The 23,439-nt window shown below is 47.1% G+C and overlaps 4 protein-coding genes across 6 annotated transcripts; 1 reads left to right on the top strand and 3 right to left on the bottom strand.

Annotated features, from left to right (window-relative positions):
- Positions 1 to 1,729: 1,729 nt before the first annotated feature.
- Positions 1,730 to 6,579, bottom strand: cyp7b1 (cytochrome P450, family 7, subfamily B, polypeptide 1). The gene is made up of 6 exons (XM_087811727.1): positions 6,447 to 6,579; positions 5,505 to 5,641; positions 4,111 to 4,701; positions 3,026 to 3,232; positions 2,791 to 2,969; positions 1,730 to 2,720 (listed from the first exon to the last, which is right to left on the bottom strand). Exons 1-6 carry the CDS (start codon positions 6,515 to 6,517, stop codon positions 2,427 to 2,429), a joined length of 1,479 nt encoding a protein of 492 aa, XP_087667853.1. The 5' UTR covers positions 6,518 to 6,579; the 3' UTR covers positions 1,730 to 2,426.
- Positions 6,580 to 7,121: 542 nt separating this feature from the next.
- vcpip1 (valosin containing protein (p97)/p47 complex interacting protein 1) lies at positions 7,122 to 11,196 on the bottom strand. The gene is made up of 3 exons (XM_087811250.1): positions 8,474 to 11,196; positions 8,268 to 8,354; positions 7,122 to 8,209 (listed from the first exon to the last, which is right to left on the bottom strand). The coding sequence occupies exons 1-3, from the start codon at positions 11,085 to 11,087 to the stop codon at positions 7,533 to 7,535; spliced, it is 3,378 nt and encodes a 1,125-aa protein (XP_087667376.1). The 5' UTR covers positions 11,088 to 11,196; the 3' UTR covers positions 7,122 to 7,532.
- Positions 11,197 to 11,890: 694 nt separating this feature from the next.
- On the bottom strand, positions 11,891 to 20,589 carry LOC148063911 (CYFIP-related Rac1 interactor B-like). 3 transcript variants are annotated; one of them, XM_087810440.1, is made up of 12 exons: positions 17,365 to 20,589; positions 17,110 to 17,236; positions 14,431 to 14,503; positions 14,234 to 14,355; positions 14,066 to 14,171; positions 13,861 to 13,997; positions 13,712 to 13,789; positions 13,539 to 13,655; positions 13,395 to 13,474; positions 13,206 to 13,332; positions 12,188 to 12,258; positions 11,891 to 12,108 (listed from the first exon to the last, which is right to left on the bottom strand). In XM_087810440.1, exons 3-12 carry the CDS (start codon positions 14,501 to 14,503, stop codon positions 12,045 to 12,047), a joined length of 975 nt encoding a protein of 324 aa, XP_087666566.1. In that variant the 5' UTR covers positions 17,110 to 17,236; positions 17,365 to 20,589; the 3' UTR covers positions 11,891 to 12,044. The 3 variants fall into 3 exon arrangements, with proteins under 3 accessions (XP_087666566.1, XP_087666567.1, XP_087666565.1); XM_087810441.1 differs by having other exon boundaries at positions 17,317 to 20,589; XM_087810439.1 differs by having other exon boundaries at positions 17,110 to 20,589.
- A 129-nt stretch (positions 20,590 to 20,718) lies between these two features.
- ptmab (prothymosin alpha b) lies at positions 20,719 to 22,956 on the top strand. Its single transcript, XM_087810442.1, has 5 exons — positions 20,719 to 20,880; positions 21,928 to 21,993; positions 22,057 to 22,141; positions 22,222 to 22,316; positions 22,383 to 22,956. The coding sequence occupies exons 1-5, from the start codon at positions 20,836 to 20,838 to the stop codon at positions 22,425 to 22,427; spliced, it is 336 nt and encodes a 111-aa protein (XP_087666568.1). The 5' UTR covers positions 20,719 to 20,835; the 3' UTR covers positions 22,428 to 22,956.
- The last annotated feature ends 483 nt before the right edge of the window (positions 22,957 to 23,439 follow it).

Genomic DNA, 23,439 nt, shown 5'->3' on the forward strand with positions numbered 1-23,439 from the left:
TGTCAGGATCAGGTGTGGTCCATTGGCTCTGCTCCTAGGTTCTGATCCGCCTCCTGACTATCCATATCGTCTTGCTCCTCAGGCCGTCCTGTTCCTCGGGCACAATGGCATTCTGCTGGCTCAGGTTGCGGTCCATGGAGGCCTAGACGGGCGGAGTCCGTCCCTCATGGTTACTAAACCCGGTGCCATTCTTAGAAGCTCTCTCGAAAATGTCAGTCACTGGGTAAAAGAATAAGAATATTTTCAAAAACTTTTTAAAATCTTCTTTACACATAGAGTTTGATATTGTTAGTTCAAAAATAAATGTTCCAAATTCAATTTGTTTTTAATTAATGACTTTTAAATTAAACGGCAATAACGATATAGTAATGCTACCATTATTGGCTAAGTTTTCTTTTGGTATTGTCTGTTGGCACTTTTGTACCAACATTTGTATATTGAAAATACAATTCTACAAATTAGAAGATTTTAATATGGATAGTTTTTTCTTTTTAGTTATTGGAACAAGAATATAAATTAGATTATATTCAATTATACACACAATATTTAGCCAGAAACTGTCGCCACACTGAAATTTACATAATTGTTTTATTATTTAAAAGCATATTGGAGAAAAAAAGAAAAACAACCTTTCAATATAAAAAATACAAATAAATTATACAATAAAATCTAATGTAACCTTTCAATGTAAAATGAGTCACTCTTTGTGTGTGTGTGTCCAGGTGGGTGGACTGGCGTTTGTCTGCATTGCGAGCCACATCATCCTTCAACTCTGACCCTCACAGTTTCGCCCAGAAGCCCAGAGGACGCGGCTTCAACCACAGCACCGGATACTTCTTTTGCCCCCCAGCTCCTCTCAGAAGACAATAGTCACACGGGCCAACCAGAAACCCTGGATGACTAAAGAGGTGCGCACGAGTCTGAGGGAACTAAATGCTGCCTTCAAATCGGGTGATGCTGAGGCTCTCAGATCAGTGAGGGCAAATCTGAAGCGGGTCATCAGGATAGCAAAACGTGCCTATGGTGATGATCCAAGGTTTCTTCCATGATACCAGCCACACCAGACAACTGTGGCAGGGCATCAAGACCATCAGTAATTACAAAGCCACACCCGCACCCTGCCAAGATAATATCAGCTTCCTCAATGAGCTCAACAGTTTTTTTTGGAACATTTAAAGCTATGAACAATAACCCTGCGAGGAAAGTCACCCCAAAGCCCAGACACTCAGGCTCAAAACCACTGCTGTACAGAGAGCCCTGAGGAAAGTAAATCCTCGAAAAGCTTCCGGCCCTGATAACATCCCAGGACTGCTGATCAAGGAATGCGCAAACCAAATGGCTTGCGTCCTCACGGTCATTTACAACATGTCAACATTTTATTTATACTATATTGCAGTCTTTTTAATGTATTAATATTTATATTTATATTTATACTTATCTATACATTCACTCTGCTGTGTTGTTTAATGTTTTTTCTGTGCAATGACAATAAAAGGAAGTCTAAGTCTAAGACCCCAGCAGAGCGGAGAGAAGAGTGAGACTCACTTTTGTGTGTTTTTTGTCAGGCTGGGGAGTACGTGTGGATCTTTGTTGACAAATCAGCCGGCTCGTCCATCTGTGTCCTGCCAGGCTCCTCCTTCTTTGGAATTCTGCTCGGAGTCTGAAGACCTGCTATGTTCATGTACACGTGAGGGCCGGAGTATCCAGAGTAAAGACATGTGCTTTCAATTTTCATGTTTATTTAAGTAAGTAAATAAGTAAGTAATATTTATTTATATAGCGCTTTTCGAGACCAGGGTCACAAAGCGCTTAAACAATCAAAACAATACTCAAAAAAGTACATACTTTAAAGATCAAGATAATACTGAGAACAACAAGAAAAACGATATGAAGCTACTCCACGGTCGCTCTGTTAGCATTCTATGCTAATTTCTTTGGATTAAAAGCAGTAGAGGTATAGAAGTATAGCAGAATATTGACTGGTGGAGTAATATTTCTATGGTAAAAATCGTTTTTTTTCTTGAATTGGTTGTCATTTTTCCAAAATTTAAGCTGACGACGATCTTGTGATGACTTAAAGCACACAACTTTGGTATTGTCTGGTGACACCATTATACCAACATTTTACATTGAATAGAAAAGGCAACAAATTAAAAATGATTGGATTTAGAAAGTGTCAAATATTTTACATAAATTATTCACATGAATACAGTAAAATATTAACTTTCAATATACAAATTAGGAAATAATTTTAAAAACAAGAAAATTTCAATAAAAAAATCTATGGTTTCAATTTGAAATTCAACCATTCAATATTCTGATGGCACTGATATACTTCCATACAAGCGTTCTTTTGGTCGGTCAAACAGAACCTGGGCCGGACTCGTCCTAGTGTCTGTTGAGCCTCTGCGGGCGAACGTGGTGATTTACTGTCGACGCCTAAATCTAAAGCCAAAGTCAATGTTCGGCTGCAGGACCCCAAGTCCGCCCCGTCGGGGGTCCGGGTGGGGATGCGGGGAGCCAGAGTCTTGGGGCGCCATGTCAAAGTAAAGCAGAAGCAGAGCGACAAACTGTTTGATCTCGTTGACGGCGAAGTGCCGGCCCGGACACTTGGAGGATCCCGAGCCGAACGGCATCAGATAGTACTTGAGTTTCTGTCCGTCCTTGTGGAAGACACGCTTCTGTTCTCCGTCAGGCAGGTACCGATCGTACTGGAACACCTGGTGGGGTTCAGAACTATAGTCTAGTCCACAAAGTATTTCAAGGACGTGAAAGGTCTTGTGATGGTACCTCAGGGTCCTCGTAGATGTCCGGGTCCATGTGCATGCTCGGGGGGTAGAGGGCGATCACGTCTCCCTTTCGGACGCTGATCGAGCGTTGAGCCGACACCTGCAGAGTGAAGTCCTCCATGACCAGCCGGATGTTCATGGAGGCTGAGGCCAGTCGGAGACTCTCCCTGATGGAGCTGTCTGTGGAGGACCAGCCGTGAAACACTAGAAGTCCAGAGTCAGGCTGAAGCACATACCTAGGAGAAGCATCTGGTCCAGTTGGTCCCGGTTCATCTTCAGGTCCATCTCACTGCGGAACTGGACGCCGCTGCGCTCAAGAACCTCCTGGATCTCCGCCCGAACCAGTGCCAGGGCCTCCGGGTTTGTGAGCAGGTGGAAGACCGTCCAGAACGTAGCCGGAACCGTGTTAGCAACGGAAGCCCACAAGATGGTGAAGTGATGAGCTGAGAGGGATTGAATGGGAGTAAATCAGTGTCATCGAAATATTAATTAAACATTTTCAATTTAGATTTTTTTTAATGACGTAGTTTTGTAGTTTTTTGCATTTTTAAATGATTTGTCTCTATAAAAAATATCTCTATATTGTCTATATTAAAATCTTTAATTAGTTAAAGCAGCTCTGGGTAGTGTTTAGCTCCTGTCAGGCTAAACACTACCACTTTAATCCACTGGGGTCGCTCGACTAAAGCTCGCATAGAGCTGCTTAAATTATTTTTTATTAGTGAATTTAAAAATCGGAATATTTGCTGACTAAATGTATTTTCTTTTTACAAATAGAGTTTGATATTCTAATTAAATCAATTGAAAGTTTTTCTAAATGAAATATTGTTTTATTTATAGCCCTTTAAATTAAATATAAATATTTTATTGGCATAAATAGTGGCATCGTACCAGTCTAATACACCCGAGCATCGAGAAATTGCTCTTTTTAAACTTTTAAATTCACAAAAAGTTGAAAAATATCTTTCTGTTGCTTTGGAATACGCCATAATGAATTGATGAGTCAGTGCGTCTAGTTAGTCATGTGACCACCTACCCGTCGTGTTATTGGCTGAAAGTTCCATCAAGTAGCCCGGTATTATTTCGAATTTAAAAGGCTACAAATTATAATTTAGGAAATTAAATGTTTTAATTTAAATATCAAACTTTATGCGTTAAAAATGAATTAATTTTAAATATATACAAAATCTTAAATTTAATTATTAAAGAAAATAATTGAATGTTTAAAGAAAACAACATTTTAATAAAAAAAATAACATTTTAAACATTCAAAATGTTAAATTCAACCATTCAATATTCTGATGACACTTCATACACACACCTGCTTTGTCAAGATCCGTGAGTCTGTCAAACTCGTCCAGGATTTCTCTGCGCTGTCCGATGAACTTGGATGTGTTGAACCAGCTTTGGACCCGGCGAGGAAGAAACCAGCTCAGGAGTCGGTCCCGGGTCCACTTGGTCCGGCCCAGCAATCCGATGGGAACGTGGGCGGCGAGCAGCGGGAAAACTGAATCAAAGCTGACAAAGTCCCGCCGAAGCTCCTCCATCCCATCGTGGCGACTGTTCGCCGACGTGCGGCCGAAGACGGTGAGGAACGTCGCCTCGAACATCACGGTGTAGCAGAAGTCGTACAAATCTCCCGAAGTCCAGCCGGCCACGTCCAGGTGATCCAACCGGAAGACCATCATGAGGTTTCCCATCATGCTCTCTGTCAGCTGGGCCAGGTGGTCTCCCTGCAGCAGCTGGAAGGAGCGCCGGACCTTCTCGGACAGCCCTGGAAACTGAGCCACGGGCTTGTAGCCAAAGATACGTGGCGCCATCTTGTTGGAGATCTCATGGAAGTCCAGCTGGCGGCCATGTTTGACGACACTCGGGAAGAGAAGGGGGTCCATTATGAAGGTCATGTAGCGACCTGCCCGAAGAAACGCGTGTCACTCTTTACGTAGAGCAGACTATATCTACTAACTGCTAGGGATTACTATGCTAGTAGGTATAGGCTAACTGGTGCTTACTAATGCTACGACAAGCTAACCAATGCTAAAACAAGCGAACAGATTTTTTTAGAACCCGACTGGTTCTAACACAAGATAATTTATGCTAATTGGTCAAATCATAGGTTAATTGACACGATCTAATACTAGCACAAGCTAACCAATGCTAATAAATTCGAAAAGATTGTTTCTGAAGGAAGATAATTTATTCTAATCGGTAAAATCATAGGCTTACTGGTGCAAACCAATTATAGCACAAGCTAACCAATGCTAACACAAGCAACATATTTTTTCAAGAGCTAACTGGTGCTAACACAAGAAAATTAATGCTAATCAGTGAAAACATAATTTAACTGGGTCTAACTAAAGCTAGCATAAGCTAACAAATTATAATAGTATAATAGCTAACGAAACAGATCGTTTAAGAAGGTAAGCAGTGCTTACACAAGATAATTCAAGCTAAACAATGTCAATAGAAGGGAACAGATTTTTTCAAGAGCTACCTGGTGCTTACACAAAATAATTCATGCTAATAATCAAACACATACGCTAACTGGTGCTAACTTACGCCAGCACAAGCTAAAGAACTGTAATAAAGTTAAGAGATTTTGTCAGAAGATAACAAGTGCTTACACAAGATAACGTATGCTAACCAATGGTAATACACAAAACCCATTTCAGGAGATAACTGATGCTAACACAAACTTGTTGTCGAGGGTCTCACCTGCGATGTGAACTGTAAAAATATCTCCAAACTTTTTCTTGTAATCTTCCAGAAATCTCCGAGCATCCTTCCCGAACTCCAGGGCTTTCCCCACATGTGGGATCCAGCCGTTGATCAGTGGAGGCTCACCCTGACGTCTGTGGAGCAAGAAGGTCTGATTCATTTCTGACCCAGAATGTCAGGGAAGATCCGCCAAATTAGTCTTGGTTTTTCCCCCCCAACATCTGGTCAAGTTAAACCTAAAGCACCGGTGATGATGTCACAGCTATAAGGAAAGCAGTGGACAGGTACAGGAGGTAACCTGGTTATCTGCTTTACAAGTTCTGCAGGCAGCCGGGAGGAGGACACAGGTCAAACCCAGGTCCTGATAAAGAGGGTCAAAGGCAGCAATAGAAGTGTTACAAAACATTAGAGTTAAAGGATCTAGATCTGGATCACTAATGTCCAGAACCAGATTGTATTCACCCACATGTCAGTTTGGTTTGGAACTAGCTCTAAAAAGAAAAATGCTTTCCGGTTCGGTTCGGCACCTGAAATGTTGCGACACTTCCGAGTCGATGTGCAGAAACAAGACCAGAATTAAGTGGAATTTCGTGATTTTGGTTCCGACTGGGGTGCATTTGTTTATGCAGGTTCGCAGACTCACTTGAGTCACCTGGAGCGGGTCCGTACTTGACCGCGCCAAAAAGAATTCAAGGTAGGACTTTAATAGAACGGAACCGATCTCAGGTTTTTCCCTCGAACACTGTAAAGTCAGCGCCAAGTTTGGACCACTAGAACAATAATGAGCAACATCAGGAGGTTCGACACGAAAAGAAAACTTCCCAGAGGGGATCAGACCCGCTGGATAAGGCGAGGATGGAAATCGAACGGTAGGGTTTAGTTTTTCAATCTCCTCGACTTCTCGATGGTTCTTTTCTGGTGGAGTGGACCGGGACTGACCTCTTTCTGGTGCGTAGGACGCCGACCATCAGAGCCAGCAGCGCGAACAGCAGCAGCAGCAGCAGCGACATGGTCTCACTCTGTCCGAACTTTTCACCCGCAAATCACTCCTGGACACGGACGCTGCTTCCGGCTGCACCTTCACAATAAAGCGGAAGTCCGTGTATTGGGTCAGAGTGAGATTACGTTGTTATGAGCTGGTGTATGTGCCTCAAGAATGTGTGTTTTCTTTCTCATGTGCGTCCCAAGTTAAACATAACTGAAGCGTCAATATGTTCCTGAGCTAATATTTAAGGTTTGGAACTTCCCTGGAGCGTCAAAGAGTTTTTTTTTTTGCTTAAACTGTTTTTTTTCATGAGAAAAACAAAGATTTCTTAAGATTTTTCTCAAAACTCATCTGAGTTTCAACTTTTATGGACACATACAAGTGTCGTCATGGTGATGAGCGCATGAGTGACGGATCAGTGTGTTCAATGTGATACGTGTGTGAGTGAAAAATCAATGTTGACATGGTGATCAGTGTGTGTGACACATCAGTGTTGTGATAGCGTGGTGAACAGGAACTGGTTTGAAACATTGGTTTTGTCAAAGTAATGAGAGAGACACACACACAACTGTTGTCATGACGACAAATGAGTGGGACACATCAGGAATGGCGGCTGTAGAGACTCGGACTAGAAAACCAAAGTAGGTTTATTGGGTCAGGCGTGCTCAGGAGGTGGAAGCTGCAGACTGAACTAGAAAACAGTTTCTGTACATGACGATAAAAACTTTACACGTTTGTACAACAACAGCATCCAAAAGTGCAACACAACCAAACTGGGGTGAGGAAATTAAGTTTCTGTCCAGTTTAAGGCGACAAAGAGACACCAGGACTGCTTAGTCAGCAACTTGTGGTCTCCTGAAGGGGGGGATGCTGGAGTCGCTCTCTGAGTAAAGGTGACTAGCGCCACCTGGTGTCAGAGCTCCGCAGCAGCAGCTGAAGATGAAATATGTTCAGTCGCACATGCAGTCAACAACAAAGCAGGTGTGTGTTAGTGTGTGTGCGTGTATATATGTTAATGCGCGTGTCTGCAAGTGTCAGGATCAGGTGTGGTCCATTGGCTCTGCTCCTAGGTTCTGCTCTGCCTCCTGACTATCCATTTCCTCTTGCTCCTCAGGCCGGGCCTGTTCCTCGGGCACAGCGGCATTCTGCTGCCTCAGGTTGCGGTCCATGGAGGCCTGGATGGTCGACACCATCTCCTGCAGCCGCCGCCTCTGCTGCTCCATGAAGGCCGGGTCTGGGCGGCGTCCGTCCCTCATGGTTACAATACCCGGTGCCATTCGCACAAGCTCCCTCGTGGTGTCCTCCGGAATGTCTGCGAGATCCAGGGGGTCCCGGGACAAACTGGTGCTCAGGTCCACGCCGCTACTGTGCTGACGGGTAATAGGCCGATGTTCTGGGGGGGACGAGCCCTCACTGGAACCCAGAGAGTGGCCAAGGCCCTGGAAAGCTGTGACGTTCTGGAGCTGCTCCTTCTTGCGGACCGCTCCTCCGCTGCCGAGACGCAGTCCCCCGTGGGCAGGGCTGGCCTCCCTGCTTCCCCTGGAGGCTTCGGACCGAAGCTGAAGCAGTGCCTCTTTTACCAGATCCTCCACGTCTGGACTTACCGGGAAGTGGCCGGCGGCGTCCACGCACAGCTCCAGTCGCCCCGCAGCCGCGTTGAAGACAAAGGTTTTCCCCGTCAGGTGAGGCAACGAGCAGTGTTTCCCGTCCAACAGCCCTGCAAACAGGAAGTGATGTCATTACTGCAGTCTGGGGTTTGTGTATATAAGTCATACCCATGTCTTTCTTGAATATGTTGTAGAAGACGCCTCCCTGCTGGAACAAGTGAGGCAGCTTCTTTGCATACGACCAAACGTCCTCACCTAAGAAACATAGATAGTGAATAAACACACACACAAATACACATATGTATGCACACATGCATGACAGAAACACACGTGTATGTACAAAAAACATCCCACACATAAACACACATGCTCACCCATCAGCGTAGCAAGGAGGCAGAGCGACGACATCTCCAGGTCAATGTTATCCTGCAGTTCCCGGCTCAGCCTGCGTGCGGCAGCACTCTCGTCTACCTTTGGCACATGCGGGCTGACCTCGTGGGTGCTAAGTGGAGACTCGGTTGCTCGCGTGATCTCCACAGTCACTCTCTCGCCATGCTGCAGAGCCACCGGCTCGTTCTCCTCTCCCTCGCCGGGTGCGGCCAGCTCTCTCGGCGGGAAGCCGGAGCGGATGCACTGCTGCGCCGGGGGCACGCCAAACTGAGCCGAGATGCTGCGCCGCAGCTCGTAGAAGGTCGTGTCCGGCTGAAGCGTCAGCGTGGCCTGCCTCCCATCGCTGGTGGTAACGCGGATCTTCTTACTGCTCAGGGATTTGGTGGGTGTGGCAGGAGCTGAGGAGGTCTGGATGGCGGGGGACGCCGGCCGCTCCTGCTTTTGCTCCTCCTTGACTTTGTCACTGCGTCTCCTCTGACCGACGGCGGCGTTTTCACTAATACTTTGCTGCAGGCTGCGCTCGGCACGACTCATGGTGAGCTCCTCCTTGTGGATGGTTTTGGCCTTCTGTCCGGTCAGAATAATTTTGGTGGGGGGGGACAGGTCAGTGGTTACCTCCGGAGTGTCGCCGGGTCGCTGAGCATGGGCGCCAGCAATAGACACCGGGTTGTACTCTCCCGGGGTCTTCTTGGCCGTGTGGTGCAGGATCGTGTTGACTACCTTCTGCACCAGGATCTCACTGCCAAACTCACCGGGGAAGTGCTTAGTGACCAGCTTCATGGCCACGTCATACACGTTACTATTCAAAGTCACGTCCGCCTCGTATTGGAACCAGTGAACTGTCTCTCGCACCTGCCGCCCCCCCCACTCCAGTGTTATAGGAAACGCCTCCGGGAGGTTGTCGTACTCTTTCCCTTCCCAGTAGTGTTTGAATCCACACCCGCACTTCCCGCCCTGGGAGCGGGTGTTTGTCCGGTCCCCGTCCAGGTACAGCACGGAGCCGTCCCCTCGCACATGCCGCACGGAGGTGCCGTGGCACCAGTGGCAGGTGTTGAGAGAACTCAGCTTGTAGTCGGGCAGGAGGACGTCTCGTTGCGGGTCGTAGGAGCACACGATGTTGTTGAGGGGGAAGCTGTAGTTCTTGTCCAGGCGCAGCGTTCCGTGGGTAGACTTGGCGAGGTTGTAAAGTTTTCCTCCCGGAACCAGCCACTCTTGGAGCACGTGGAGCTCCGATAGGGCTCCGCAGATCAGGCAGCGGTGCAGGCGATTCTCCGACACGGACTTCTTGGCCGCCTCCGTCACCTCCTCCGGTTGTATGCCGATGACGCCGGTCCGTCTGTAGACGTATTGGTGCACATCGGCCACCAGCGACGGGTGGATGGCGTGCTTCTCCATGAACACCTGCTCCATGGCCCCCACCAGCCTCATCAGGTATTTGTCCTGCAGGCTACGGTCGCCTCCGATCACGCAGCTTCCGTCCGACTCCAGCTTGACATACTTTCTAATGAGTTCCTGCGGGACGCCCCAGGCCTTGGGCAGCAAGCTGGCGGGAAGTTTGGGAAGCACTGTGTTCTTGATGCCCACCAGCGGGATGTAGTGGTTCCGTCCAGAGCTGCTCCAAGCGATGCAGATGGGTTTGTTGAAAGTGCCGTCTTTGCCACGGCACTGGTCCTCGCTCACCAGACCCGGAAGGAACGTGGCCGAGTAATCCCCAGAACTCCTCATCCCGCTAAGAGAGTCGAGGAGGATGATGGGCCGGTGCAGGACGTTGGCTAGACCGAATATGTGGATGTTACGTAGTCCGAGGGGCACTCCCTCCGGAGGAATGAAGAGTGGGTCACACTCGTTGATGATATCCTCCCACTCGGCCGAGTCGATGAAATCGTGGAATAGGGCTTTATAGCTGCTCAAGTTCTGCTTGAAATTCTGCTTGAGGTTCTCCCTCAGTGCGTGCCAGAACAGTTCTCGGCCAACCAGGGCCCGCGACACAGCGTGGACCAGGCAGTGACCGTCTCCGTCCACATGGACCGGAATAAGACATTCTATATTGCTATTGGCTTTCTTGATCTCTTCAAGGGTGTCGTGCAGGTAGATGAGACTGCCGGACCGGTCCTTTCCATACCCCATGGTGCTGACATGGTCCACTTCGATGAGGAACGCCCGGTCTCCCAGCAGGGAGCAGTCGAACATCTCTCCCTGGTTCATGTCCCGAAGGAGCTTGGCTTGCCCCGTTTGTTTGTCCATCCCGTACCGGGTCAGGACCGGCGACAGCAGCTTGCAGTGGTAGTTCGAGAGCCCCATTACCTTGACCAGCTCCGTGCCTTTCTTCGGGGCCCCGGTGACACCGAGCAGAGCGTTCCTGAGCAGATTATGAAGAACCACATCCGGGTCGGTCACCTCTTCCACATTGAGCAGGTTCTTCTGTTCGTGGCGCTGACCGCACTCGGTACACTCGATACTGACGGAGCCGTGAGCCGGGAAAAACAGCCGAGCCTGGCACTTCGGGTCCGGGCAGGTGCCGGACAGAATCCGCTTGTCTCTCTTCTTGGTGCTTTGCAGGAGCGACATGTCGACAAGTTCAACCGACGCTTCACACATTCATGTTTGTCGCACCGCCGATGGGCAGCTGATCCGAATCAGAACCGCAGCTCCCAGAAACAACACAGCAACAACACGGAAGCGTCGGCACCTCTGGTGGCTGCGCCCCTCGCTGGCCACTGGGAGTTGTAGTTCTGGGCTCGAACAAAACACACAATTTACCTCGATAGACCGCGCGAATGTTTTTAAGAAGATTCCCCACTGACACTATGTACAAATATAAACGGTATTCGTAAGATGTGAAGCAAGTGCATGTTTGTAAAGCGTAAAAAAGAGGTAACTGCGCATCTTCAAATACTACTTAGACCAGCATGCACCGCGGCGAGCTGTTTGTTGTGTCAGGAAATGAGCAGAGTCATGACTGACAGTTCGAGACTAGAGATAATGATCGTCTTTGTTTTATTTCGGATTGTTTTGGATCTTGTGTCGCTTCTAACCTAATTTTTAACAGTTATTCCGTGTTTTTATTGTCTTGTTGCGAAGCTTCACAATGTGTCACTGAGCGATGATGTCTGTGGCGAATCTGCTTTACAGGGAACAAGAGTTGAACGTCACAAAGTCATAAATCGTTACTAGCAACACACTACTATGGACTGAAGGAGTTCGTCACGCAGATTATAGTTTTTACACTTTCTCTCGCGGTTTGGTTCAGGTTAGACGAGAAACAAAGCTTTTCTAACCCCGCATGATATCTTAATGATGGCCGCAGGGGGGCGCTATTCGTAGCTGCCCAACAACCAAGGACACTTGGATGATGATTTTTATTTTTTTTAGTTGTTGAACAATTACGTCATCACACACAGTTGTTAGTTTTCATCATGATTATTTATTGACAATGCGAGTTTATTGTTGGGGTTCAGACCCCTGGACCAAACCTGGGTCCCAGCATTGTGGTCCAGTTGACAAAAGAAGAGTCACATGACATGAGACAAAAACAAGTTGTTTATTTTCCATAGGTCAGTGCAACATGTTGCGGATGTTTTTCGGCGTGGACTCGTCGTTCAGGTGCTTCGTGGTGTACCTGAGGAGGAGAGAACCCGGAGGAAACCAGTGAGTGTGTGGCTGATGCAGGTGTGTGTGTGTTTGTGTGTGTGTGTCACCTGAGAGCATTTAGAAGTCCATCCACGCTGCTGACCGGCTGTTCCCGCAGGACTCGGATACACCCTTTCATCTACACACAAGTGAGACCACTGTGAGAGTTTGTGTGCCATTGTGAGTTTGTATGTGAGAAACATGTGTGTTTATATGTGTGTGTCTATTTATATGTCTGTGTAAGAGTGTGCAGTATATGTCTTTTATGTTTGTGTGTGTGCGGGAGTATATGTGTGTTCATATGTTGGTGCATGTATGTGATTAAATATGTGTTTATATAATGTGTGTGTGTGTGTGTGTGTGTGCATTGAATTGTATATGTATTTACATACTGCTTGTGTGCGTGTGTATCTGTGTTTATATGTATTTGTGTTTGCTTGTCGGTTTACATACTGTAGGCATGTATGTGGTGTTATCCTGTTTGTGTGTTTAGAAGTGTGTGTGTTTATATACTCTATTTGTGTATGAGGGTGTGTGTTCTACACAAGTGTTTATATGCAAGTGTGTTTGTTTACAAGTGTTTGCTGATATAACGAATGTTTGTGACTGAAATGGTATAATTCATGTGTTTTTATATGCAAGTATGTGTGTTTACATGTAAATGTGTGTATATATATGTGTTTACATGTAAAGGTGTGTGTTTATATTTATCTGTGTACGAGTGTGTACATGCAAGTGTGTGTGTGTGTGTTTATATGGAAGTGCGTGTGTGTATTTATATGCAAGTTTGGATGTGTTTATATATTCGTCTGTTAATACAGTATATATGTGTGTGTTTATATATGTTTGTGTGCATACAAGTGTGTGTTTTTATATATATATATATATATATATATATATATACAGTATATATATACACAGTGTGTGTGAGTGTGTACATGCAAGTGTGGATGTGTTTATATATTTGTCTGTTAATACAGTATATATGTGTGTTTATATGTGTGTGTGTTAGTGTGCATGCAAGTGTGTGTCTATATATATATATATATATATAGATGGATAAACTTAATTAATCCCTGTGTGTACATCTATGTTGGAGGTCTTGACGAAGGCTCCAGCAGGGTGAACGTGGTCATACAGGATGATGACTCCAACCATGACTCGAAGGCACAACGACACTGTCTCCTCACTGTTGAAGCGACTGCTGTACTCACTACACACCCACACAGCAGAGTCAGTTTGCGGCTCACTTTGTGTTGGTTGTGTTTGACTCACGGTGTTTCCAGCATAACTTTACACACACTCGCCATCGTGCTCAGGCAGTCCGTCGTGTTCTCCAGCGGAACTTGTGGATTCTGGAAAAACACAATTGTGCGTGAACAACACGGCTGTTGTTTTACTTCTTGGTTCTGGACTCACGTGGACCACAAACTTGGAGGTGGCGTCGCTGAGCGTCTTCAGCATGGGTGTGGCGCCGGCGTAGAAAAGAGACATGTGGTTGGCCATCTCGTTGTCCACCTCGCCGCCGCCGGCATCCTAGAGAAGAAACACGGTGAGATGGTTCTCCAACGTGGACCACCTCCCACACCGACGGTCAGGTTGTTGATCCGCATCCGACTGATGGTGCGCCGGTAGTAGCTGAAGTCGTTCTGGATGGCAGGATTGGTCATCTGGGGAGAAAGTGATGATGATGAAGGTGATGGCGATGATGGCGGTGATTATGATGAAGGTGCCCGGTGACCTTGAGCTCGTCAAATCTCATGGTGAAGTGCAGGATCTGAGCGAACTGTCGAGCGAGCGCTTGCTTTTGCTCCAGGTGCTGAGTGGGCGTGGCCTCTGGGCCGGTCAGCTTGTCCAGCAGACACCCCAGACTGGACTCTGGAGGTGATTGGCAGTTTCAGCGTCACATACGGGGGGAGGGGTGAGGTCATGGGGGAGGGGCTTACCAAGCTTGTGTGTGAATTCATAGAAAGTTTTGAGTTTGTGGACCAGAGGCACCACAACTGACCAGGCCCTGTCTTGGACCCCTGACACACCTGGTCTCTGGATTGCCTACACACACACACACACACTTCAGCACTCTGGGTGGAACACAGGGTCGTTACCGTGGTTACCTGGCGGATCTCCTCTCCTGCTCCTCTGTAGTTCTGAAGGTCTTCCAGAATGACCTGTGCATCCTCTAGTACCTTGTTCACCTTCTCCCACACATGTGACTCAGCTGGCGTGGGCTGAGCATCTGGACCGACAAAGGTGTGTGAATATTTGATATGCTTGAGTTTTATAGGTGTGTGTGTGTGTGTGTTACTCTCACTCTCAAAGTCCAGGAAAAAGTTCCCGGAACAGCCGTCAATGTCTCTGCTTAGAACTTTGATGAGGTTTCCCATCTGCAGGTGACAAACAATTGTTAAATCCTAGTAAGAGCTTTAATCCTGTTGATGTAAACCTCCACAATGATGTAGACCATCACACAGACTGTACACTACATACTAATTTAGACCTTCACACGAATAAACATCACCGACTGTAGACCTTCAGATAAATGTAAACCAAGACACCGACTGTAGACCTTCACACTGATGTAGACTTTAACACAAATATAGACCATCATTTTGACTGTAGACCTTCACACTAATGAAGGCCTTCACAGTGATGTTGACCTCCACACCGAAGTAGACCTTGACACAAATATAGACCACCATTCTGACTATAGACCTTCACAGTGATGTAGACCCCCTCACCGAAGTAGACCTTAACACAAATATAGACCACCATTAGGACAATAGACCTTCACAGTGATGACCTCCAGAATGATGTAGACTTTCACTGAAAAATAGACCCTCACTATTACTGTAGACCTCCAAACAAATGACTACCTTCACACAAATATAGACCATCACACTGACTGTAGACCTTCACACTAATGAAGACCTTCACAGTGATGTTGACCTGCACACTGAAGTAGACCCCCACCTAAATATAGAGCCTCACTCTAACTGTAGAACAACAAAGTGATGTAGACCACACTGATCTAGACCTCCAAAGACATGTATACCTCCACACTTTTGTAAACCATCACACTGATGTAGACCTTTACACTGACTGTAGACATTTGCATCCATTTATACCTCCACAGTGATATAGACCTCCATACAGGTGTTGACCTCTACATTGATTGTAGACCTCCACACTGATGTAAATCTTAACACAAATAAAGACCATCTTTCTGACTGTAGACCTTCACACCAATGAAAACCTTCACAGTGATGTAGACCTCCACACTGTAGTAGACTTCCACCTAAATATAGAGCCTCACTCTAGCTTTAGACCAACAAAGTAATGTAGACCACAATGATCTAGACCGCCAAATACATGTTTACCTCCACACTTTTGTAAACCATCACACTGATGTAGACCTTCACACTGACTGTAGACATTTGCATCCATTTATACCTCCACAGTGATATAGACCTCCATACAGGTGTTGACCTCTACATTGATTGTAGACCTCCACACTGATGTAAATCTTAACACAAATAAAGACCATCTTTCTGACTGTAGACCTTCACACTAATGAAGACCTTCACAGTGATGTAGACCTCCACACTGTAGTAGACTTCCACCTAAATATAGAGCCTCACTCTAGCTTTAGACCAACAAAGCAATGTAGACCACAATGATCTAGACCGCCAAATACATGTTTACCTCCACACTTTTGTAAACCATCACACTGATGTAGACCTTCACACTGACTGTAGACATTTGCATCCATTTATACCTCCACAGTGATATAGACCTCCATACAGGTGTTGACCTCTACATTGATTGTAGACCTCCACACTGATGTAAATCTTAACACAAATAAAGACCATCTATCTGACTGTATACCTTCACACTAATGAAGACCTTCACAGTGATGTAGACCTCCACACTGTAGTAGACTTCCACCTAAATATAGAGCCTCACTCTAGCTTTAGACCAACAAAGTAATGTAGACCACAATGATCTAGACCGCCAAATACATGTATACCTTCACACTTTTGTAAATCATCACACTGATGTAGACCTTCACACTGACTGTAGACAAGTGGTGCATCCATTTATACCTCCACAGTGATATAGACCTCCATACAGGTGTTGATCTCCACATTGACTGTAGACCTCCACACTGATGTAGTCCTTCACACAAATATTGACCACCATCACACTGACTGTGTTGACGCCCACAGTAACTGTAGACCAGTGGTCTTCAACCCAAAGCTGCAGAGCTACATGCAGCTCCTGCAGTTTAGAGAAGATACATTTGGAAAAATATGTGGACCTATTTTAATTTACATTGATTTACATTTTTGAATGGGTAGTTGATGGTTTATGAGTACATAGTAAAGTTTTTTTTTTTTTTTTTTCGTTCGTTTTGGTTGGGTTTTTTTATCTGAAATTTGTTTGATAGTTAAGAGAAAACCTTTCCAATCAGCATTGTTTGTTGAAGATTCAACCAGACCTACAAAATATGTTTTACTTTAATAAAAGTTTAAAGTGTTTTCAGTAATGTTTTGATTCGTCAAAAAGAAAACACTTATGTTTTTACTATTGTATATCTTATTAGAATTAAGGGTGTTTCTGTTAAAATAAAAAATATTTCGGAAGAATAAATGTATATCAAGTGAACCTGAATGTAGACCTCCAATCTGTTGTAGACTTCCAGACCATCAAATCACAGTTTTAGACTTTTATTACAGTGAAGACTATCACACTAGTTTGAATGTCTACAGTTATGTAGACCACCATCTGATGTAGACCTTCACAGGTCCGAGACATTTTTCTAAACCAGAAATCTGAGGTGTCGGTTCGAGCAAGCCTGGGTCTCGGGCGGCAGCCGCTGCGGGACCAGACATGTCTAACACGCGCCAGGATCCACCCACATGCCCGCAGGACACAAAAAACCCACTTGTCCCCACGAACACGACCGGCGCCAGAGTCAACATCTGCTCACCTTCCGCCGGGATGTGCGGCCGGTGTCGGTCAGAGTATCTGCGGTGGTCCAGGTGTCTCCGTCGGTCCGCCTCCTTCTACATGATGGGCTTCCTGAACCCGGAACACCGCGATCCGCGCTCCGTTACCTATAAAAGGAGCGGGTTTCCTCTTGAAAATCCGAGCCAATCAGTTTGCCCGTGAACGCAGCATCAGGTTGCGCGGTCACCTGGGCGCAGGTACGGAAGCCTGCAAGACAATATCTGGTGGTCGTTACCAGTTGAAAGGGTCGATAATAACGTGATCGGTGTCACGTGGGCGTCATTGTTGAAAGAGGATTGATCCGGTTCACGTAAGAGGGGGGATCCGGAGGCACGGTCGACGCTCTGGTGTCTCATTTCAGAGACTTCTTGGTCGCAAGAAGAAAGTCTTGTATCTTCCTTCCGGCCTGCCTGTCTCACTCTTGACCTGTAGGTGTCGCAGTCTACTGAAGTGACACACGCACATGACGAAGACGAGCCAGATGTGATCAAGGGGTCCGTGTGTGGGGTCAAGGCCTTTAAGAAAACAAACATTTAAGACCGCATATGCATAAAGTGTTATTTAAAAAATAAAGTTTTAAAATGCAAGTATCGGCTTAGAGTTCACGGACACATCAGTTAAACTTTTTTTTTTTTTTAATTTAGGACGTGGGTAAATAAGTAAAAAGTGTAAAGTTTGCAAAAAATAACATTCGAATGTCTCTGTGCACACATATTGAAGCTACTGGGATGATGACATGATTATGAAAATCTCTCACGAGGTTTTATTTTTTCCTCATCTCCTGGGTCTGTTGAATAAAACCGTGCTGGACGTTGCCATGGTAACTGACCTCGTATTAGGCTTCGTGAAACCTCGGTCCTCGAGTCACAAGCGCCGAATGATACCGTTCCTTTTGATCCGCCAGAGTCTGATTTAAGTTATCAAAGTTTTGTTTATCAATAACGAGTGTTTACTCTGCAGAACACCGCCCACTAGTGGACAGGGCGTGATGCGGCACTTAGTGTTTTACGAAGCCATGTTGGATCTTTGGTACTGACCACTGCAGATGGTCAGTGTGATGATGCCCTCCAGTAACCCCTGACCTTTCCTACCTAAACATGGGCATGTTTTTCACCCCGTCTCTTTAGACGACAGTACAAACCGACCTGGTCCTCATCAGTCCCTTGAGGTCATGTGATCAGCAGGTTGGTCACCTGCAGTGAACACGACTGAGCTCTTCATCGACCTCTAGTGGCTAAAGTGCTGGCAGCGTGACCTCCTTTTCCGCCTGCTGCATGGTGGGGTGCAGAACTGCCACCCCCCACCCCGGCCCCCCTCTAGAGGGATCTACGTTGCCATGGAAACACCGTCATCCCAGCGTGGGACCGGTCGCCGTGGTGATCCACTGATGAGTAAAGTCTTAGTCGGCGCCACAGGGGGGTCGACACGCCGGTCTGTCCCGAGAGAACAGCACCAGCGAGTGCTTTTGTCTAGTTTATGTGACAACTTTGATTGAACCCTTGAAGTCGTTTATTTGTCTGAGATGGAGGGTCAGAAATGGAAATGTTTATGAAGACGACAGATAATGGTCAAGTAATGCTTTCAGCGAGTGTTGATGACAGATAAATCACAGTTGTTTTTGGTTGTTGATTGAAAAGTATAAAACTAAAAATATATATATAGCCCCTCAAATTGCGCTCATGTCATTAGATTCCCAAACCACCACTAAAGGGCGCCAAATTGAAGAGCCATTTCAGGCTTTCCTCTCTGACTAGCCACACGGTGTCGCTTTTCATACGCGTTGGTATGACGATCTTTTCCATTTAATTTCCTTGTCTCAAACTTCCAGGTTTCCCCTGAAGGCAACACACACGCACGCGCACAAAGGTGTGTCCTGAAGGTTGGTGCCGGAGTCTTGCGAGTTCTGATGCCATGACACTGCCCTGATGTGACTTCCTCTGTGCTTCCATAGCCCTCTCTCTTTTTTGGGGGCCACGAGAAAAACTCATAAAGTAGGAACTCCCTGCGGCAGCGAGTGAGCGACGCTGACCGGAGCGCCTTCGTGTCTCCTCATGTTCAGGAATTCTGAAGAGACTTGTTTGGACTGGAGGAGGTTGTTGATGTCGAGTTGACATTCTCCCGAGACGAGCTGAGAAAACTTTTGAAGATGACTTTAGAACATGAAGTCTCTTGTCGGACTGAACTACCTTCAACACCTGCATGTAGCCATTAGCTCCATGAAGATCAGACCAGGTGGTCTGCAACTGTGCTGGTTCTGCAGATTTGACACCCGCCTTCACACGAGTTTTCTAAAGTAATTATTATCGTTTTGAAAAAAAACCCCATTATTTTAAGTTGTGTGGACCTGCATTCTTAGAACGGTCGAGGGTGAAAAGAAGGTACAAGTAGAGCGCACCCCAGAATCTGCTCCTCCTCGCCATCAGATACTTGCGCGTGCATGGATACATCCTGTTGTTCTAGATTGTTATGTAAGTAAATAAACAACGTTTAAAGGACACGTTCTGAGTCCATCCTCTGTGGTTCAGCCTGCGTAGAATAAGCAGCACCACGGTGACGTCATTCTCGAGACACACACATTTCGTCTTTGTGTGTGTGACGCGCGCGCGCACACACACACACACACTCGCAAAGCCCTCTGCTGGACAGGACGAGGAACTGAGTTGTCGGATGATTTGTTTGTGACATTATTAAATCATCATCCACTTATTAAAGCCGCGACTTGAAGGCACGCGTGACGTCACGGATTAACCTTAACGTTTGCTCGTCCACCTGAGCCGCGCGACCTTTGAGCAAAACAAGACGCAGCGAGATTCGAACTGAGGGATGTGCGCAGCAGCCAATCGACGCTCGGGACGGGATGACTCTTAGCGCCGCGACCAATGGAACAGGAGCACGACCTCGTGCGTCAGCGCCCAAAGATGAAGAAGGGCGGGTTCTAAACCCTTCCCCCACACCTAGTATGGCGCGTCTTTGTCCCTCTTATGATCTCCATTTTCTGCGCCTTCATTGAGTTCGTGGAGGACTTCAGGTGTGTTTCGACGCCCGCCCGCCTGCCGCTCACGACCCTCTTCGACGAACCGAGTCCACGCACTGACTGGTTCCGATCGAGAGCCGCGTGACGGAGAAAGACTGACGTGTCAAGTGCGCCACTCAAGTGAGCGGTGGGGGGCGGGACACCGTTGGTGTTGCGCTCTGGTCCAGATATTCAAAAGTGACCCGCTTAGCTGCGGGAGGGGGTGAGATGGGTGAGATGGTGGGAGGGTGAGATGGTGGGGGGTGCTCTAACAGATGAACGTCGATCAATCACAAACACTCTCCCGCCCATTCGACACATTTAACTCGGTCACTCGACGGAACCGGGCTTTTTCTCCGTGTAATGCGGGCCAACCGGTACCACGCGTCCCGCACCGAACCGTTTTTCGCTCTTCAAATCGCGCCGATCGTCGTTGTTTGACGGAGAACAGGTCGGCGGCGGGAGGAGGGGGCGTGACCTCCTCTACAGCCACTCCAGCCATTGTTCCACTACACAGCGCCGCGGACACGCCCCTTACGCAGCGAACAGCCAATTGGCGAGCGGCAGGTTCGCCGGCCCCGCCCACTAAGCTATATGAACTCCCGGCCGCAGCTCGCGCCGCCACTGGCACAATAACACTCGAATCCTTCCGCCCGAGCAGCGCAGCTAGTTCTTCAGCGTCTTTATCTCACGATGGCGGACACTAAGGTGGACTCTGGCTCCGACATCTCCGCCAAGGTAAGGACGCGTCAGGTTCGGCGGCACCGCCACTGACCCCGGTCCGGTCCGTCAGAAAAGCGCCTTTGGAAGGTTTTGACCCGGTCCGTTAAATACCTGGTCCGGTACTTGGCGCTCTTTCCGTGGATCGGGCGACAAAAGGGGGATAAAAGATGCGCTTGAGCGTCTCGGTCCGGACGCGCATCTGAAACTGGGTTAGAGGTTCGGATCGGTAGAATCGCGGAAACGAGATCCGCTCGTCGTACAGAGAGGAAGCATCTGCGCGGGTTCTTTGTTTATACAGTCGGCTCGGACCTTTTTTAATTTAAATCCTAAATGTTTCGGCACCGGCCAGCTGGACCCGCTCACAACACGTCCGCTCGCGGTCTTACTGCAGGTCCAGGCGGATGAGCGTTAATCCCGCAGAGGCGACGCTTGTGGCGGTTCCGGTCAGAGCGATGGATCAGCGAGAGGGGATTTGGGCTCCAGCTGGTTCCGTGTGTACTCCCGTTTGAATGGACGCGGCCAGTGCGCGGCGATCCAAGTCAACTTTCGGGGCTCGTCAGAACCTCCGGTGTTGTTCTGGCGCCAGTTCTGACCTCTGCAGCTTCCGCTCTCGGTATTTTTGGAGCTTTTGGGTCTCGGGGGAAACTTTTCACTGATGCGCGTGCGTGTGGATTCTTTTTTTTTTTTAAATAACGCCCCCGTTCCGTTTTTAATCTGGGGGTCTGGTCAGGTCTTGTGTGTTGTGATCTGGAAAGTTATCGTGTATTGTTTGAGGTGGTGTGTGTGTGTGGGGTTCTTGTCGGCCATGTGTCGTCTTCTATTGTCCTCCGTTACAACAAGCGCCCCCCCCCCCTTCGTCCGCCCCCTCCCTCTGTGATATTTTAAACGCTGCGATGCATCATGGGTATTGTAGTCCCTCTAGCGGGCGTGTCTAGTGACATAAGGCGTTGATGACTACAATACCCAGACTGCCCCGGGGCCTGAGCAGAAGTATCAGATTACAAACGTCAGATGTTGTGGGGTGGGCAGATGGATGGATCTGATGGGACTGTTTCTCTCCAGGATCTGAAGGAGAAGAAGCTGGTGGAGGAGAAGGAGAACGGCAAGGATGCTGCCACCAACGGGAAGGTGAGATCATGGAGTGGATGTAGGAAGTAAACAAACATATGTTGACATGTCGTGGTCACGCAGGAGAAGGAGGAGAACGGCGAGCCCGACATTGACGACGAAGATGAGGATGAAGTTGATGAGGAGGACGAGGAAGACGATGGAGAAGGTACAACTTTTTAAAGATTATCGATATATTGATACCTGATATTACTTAAGTTCTGACTTGACGGCATCGTCTCTTGACAGGTGATGAGGAGGATGACGATGAAGATGACGACGAACTCGAAGGCGGAACGAAGCGGCCGGCTGACGATGACGACGATGATGAGGATGACGACGAGGTAACGAAGATGGTTGGACCAGTTACCCCGTGTGGACGGAGGACTGAGCGACCTTGTGTCTTTCAGGATGACGTCGAGACCAAGAAGCAGAAAACCGACGATGACGACTGATCTGTCCCGGGATGCATCCAGCGGAACCGCCTCCTTTGGTTCTTCACCTCTGACCTTTGGTCCGTCACAGGTGGAGGAGCGGGAGGATGACTAAAGAGAAAAACATCATTAAAAAAAATCAACATGGTCATTAGCCAGTAGAGTTCGACTGCATCACCCCCCGCCGGGCCGCCCCGACCCAAAACGCCACAATCTGGCTCCAACAACCCAAAAGAAGAATTTGTTTGTATTTTTATTTACATTTTATATTTTTGTACATAATGTGGGAGTGGCTTCGCCCGCAGCGGTCCCGGGGCTTCCTCCCAGATCGACCATGTTCACCACAAAACCTGTACAAACTTGCCGTTGAACTCCAAGCATTCCAGTCGCCCGACGAACTCCAGCGGCACCATCGCTAGTTTGTCTGTGCGGGGGAGGGGCCGGCCCCCGCTTGCCGGTCCGTTTCTACTTCCTGTTTTTCTTTCTTTCATGGCGGCGTTTTTATGTTTGTTGTTTGACAATAAACCGGACTTTTATTTTGTGAGTTGTACTCTGGGTTTTGTGCTTCTTATGTCGAGTCCAACTGACCGGTTCAGGTTTAAATGGCTTTTTCCAAATTGAACAAGTTGGGAGGATGTCATGGGTCAGACCTAGGACAGTCACTGGTGGTCATTCCTGGTCATGGTCTCGGACACAAAGTGTGTTTGTAGAGGCCATCTTGGCTATTGGACCTTTGATTGTTATAAGTTTAAAGGTAGTATTGTTTAATCAAATTACTTTATTTCAAAAATACACTGTGATCCAATGTCTGATCTAGGTTAGGTAGAACTTAAAGCAATACCACAATTATTCATAAAAATAAGAAATAAAGGGAAAGAACAAGACGATACAATCTTACTCAAAAGATAAAGAACATTGATCTAAGAAAAATCACAATGACAGGATACAAAGACTTACATAGATTAGAACATGATACTATTACTCAGAATTGTACAATCTAATAGCACAAGGAATGAATGAGTCTATTAGTGTT

Source organism: Callionymus lyra, chromosome 16 (assembly GCF_982586985.1).
Source record: "Callionymus lyra chromosome 16, fCalLyr1.hap1.1, whole genome shotgun sequence".
Taxonomy (NCBI): Eukaryota; Metazoa; Chordata; class Actinopteri; order Syngnathiformes; family Callionymidae; genus Callionymus; species Callionymus lyra.

Excerpts from the sequence above, each read along its gene's own strand:
- cyp7b1 (XM_087811727.1), bottom strand. The coding sequence starts at position 6,517 with ATGTCGCTGCTGCTGCTGCTGCTGTTCGCGCTGCTGGCTCTGATGGTC. Across the intron at positions 4,702-5,504 it reads TTTTACAGTTCACATCGCAG|GTCGCTACATGACCTTCATA; the intron begins GTGAGACCCTCG and ends TTCTTCGGGCAG. Across the intron at positions 2,970-3,025 it reads GGACCAGATGCTTCTCCTAG|ACAGCTCCATCAGGGAGAGT; the intron begins GTATGTGCTTCA and ends GGTCCTCCACAG.
- vcpip1 (XM_087811250.1), bottom strand. The coding sequence starts at position 11,087 with ATGTGTGAAGCGTCGGTTGAACTTGTCGACATGTCGCTCCTGCAAAGC. Across the intron at positions 8,355-8,473 it reads CCTCCTTGCTACGCTGATGG|GTGAGGACGTTTGGTCGTAT; the intron begins GTGAGCATGTGT and ends TATGTTTCTTAG. Across the intron at positions 8,210-8,267 it reads CATATTCAAGAAAGACATGG|GGCTGTTGGACGGGAAACAC; the intron begins GTATGACTTATA and ends TCCTGTTTGCAG.
- ptmab (XM_087810442.1), top strand. The coding sequence starts at position 20,836 with ATGGCGGACACTAAGGTGGACTCTGGCTCCGACATCTCCGCCAAG. Across the intron at positions 20,881-21,927 it reads GCTCCGACATCTCCGCCAAG|GATCTGAAGGAGAAGAAGCT; the intron begins GTAAGGACGCGT and ends GTTTCTCTCCAG. Across the intron at positions 22,142-22,221 it reads CGAGGAAGACGATGGAGAAG|GTGATGAGGAGGATGACGAT; the intron begins GTACAACTTTTT and ends GTCTCTTGACAG.
- LOC148063911 (XM_087810440.1), bottom strand. The coding sequence starts at position 14,503 with ATGGGAAACCTCATCAAAGTTCTAAGCAGAGACATTGACGGCTGTTCC. Across the intron at positions 13,333-13,394 it reads AAAGTTATGCTGGAAACACC|TGAGTACAGCAGTCGCTTCA; the intron begins GTGAGTCAAACA and ends GTGGGTGTGTAG. Across the intron at positions 12,109-12,187 it reads GGACTTCTAAATGCTCTCAG|GTACACCACGAAGCACCTGA; the intron begins GTGACACACACA and ends TCTCCTCCTCAG.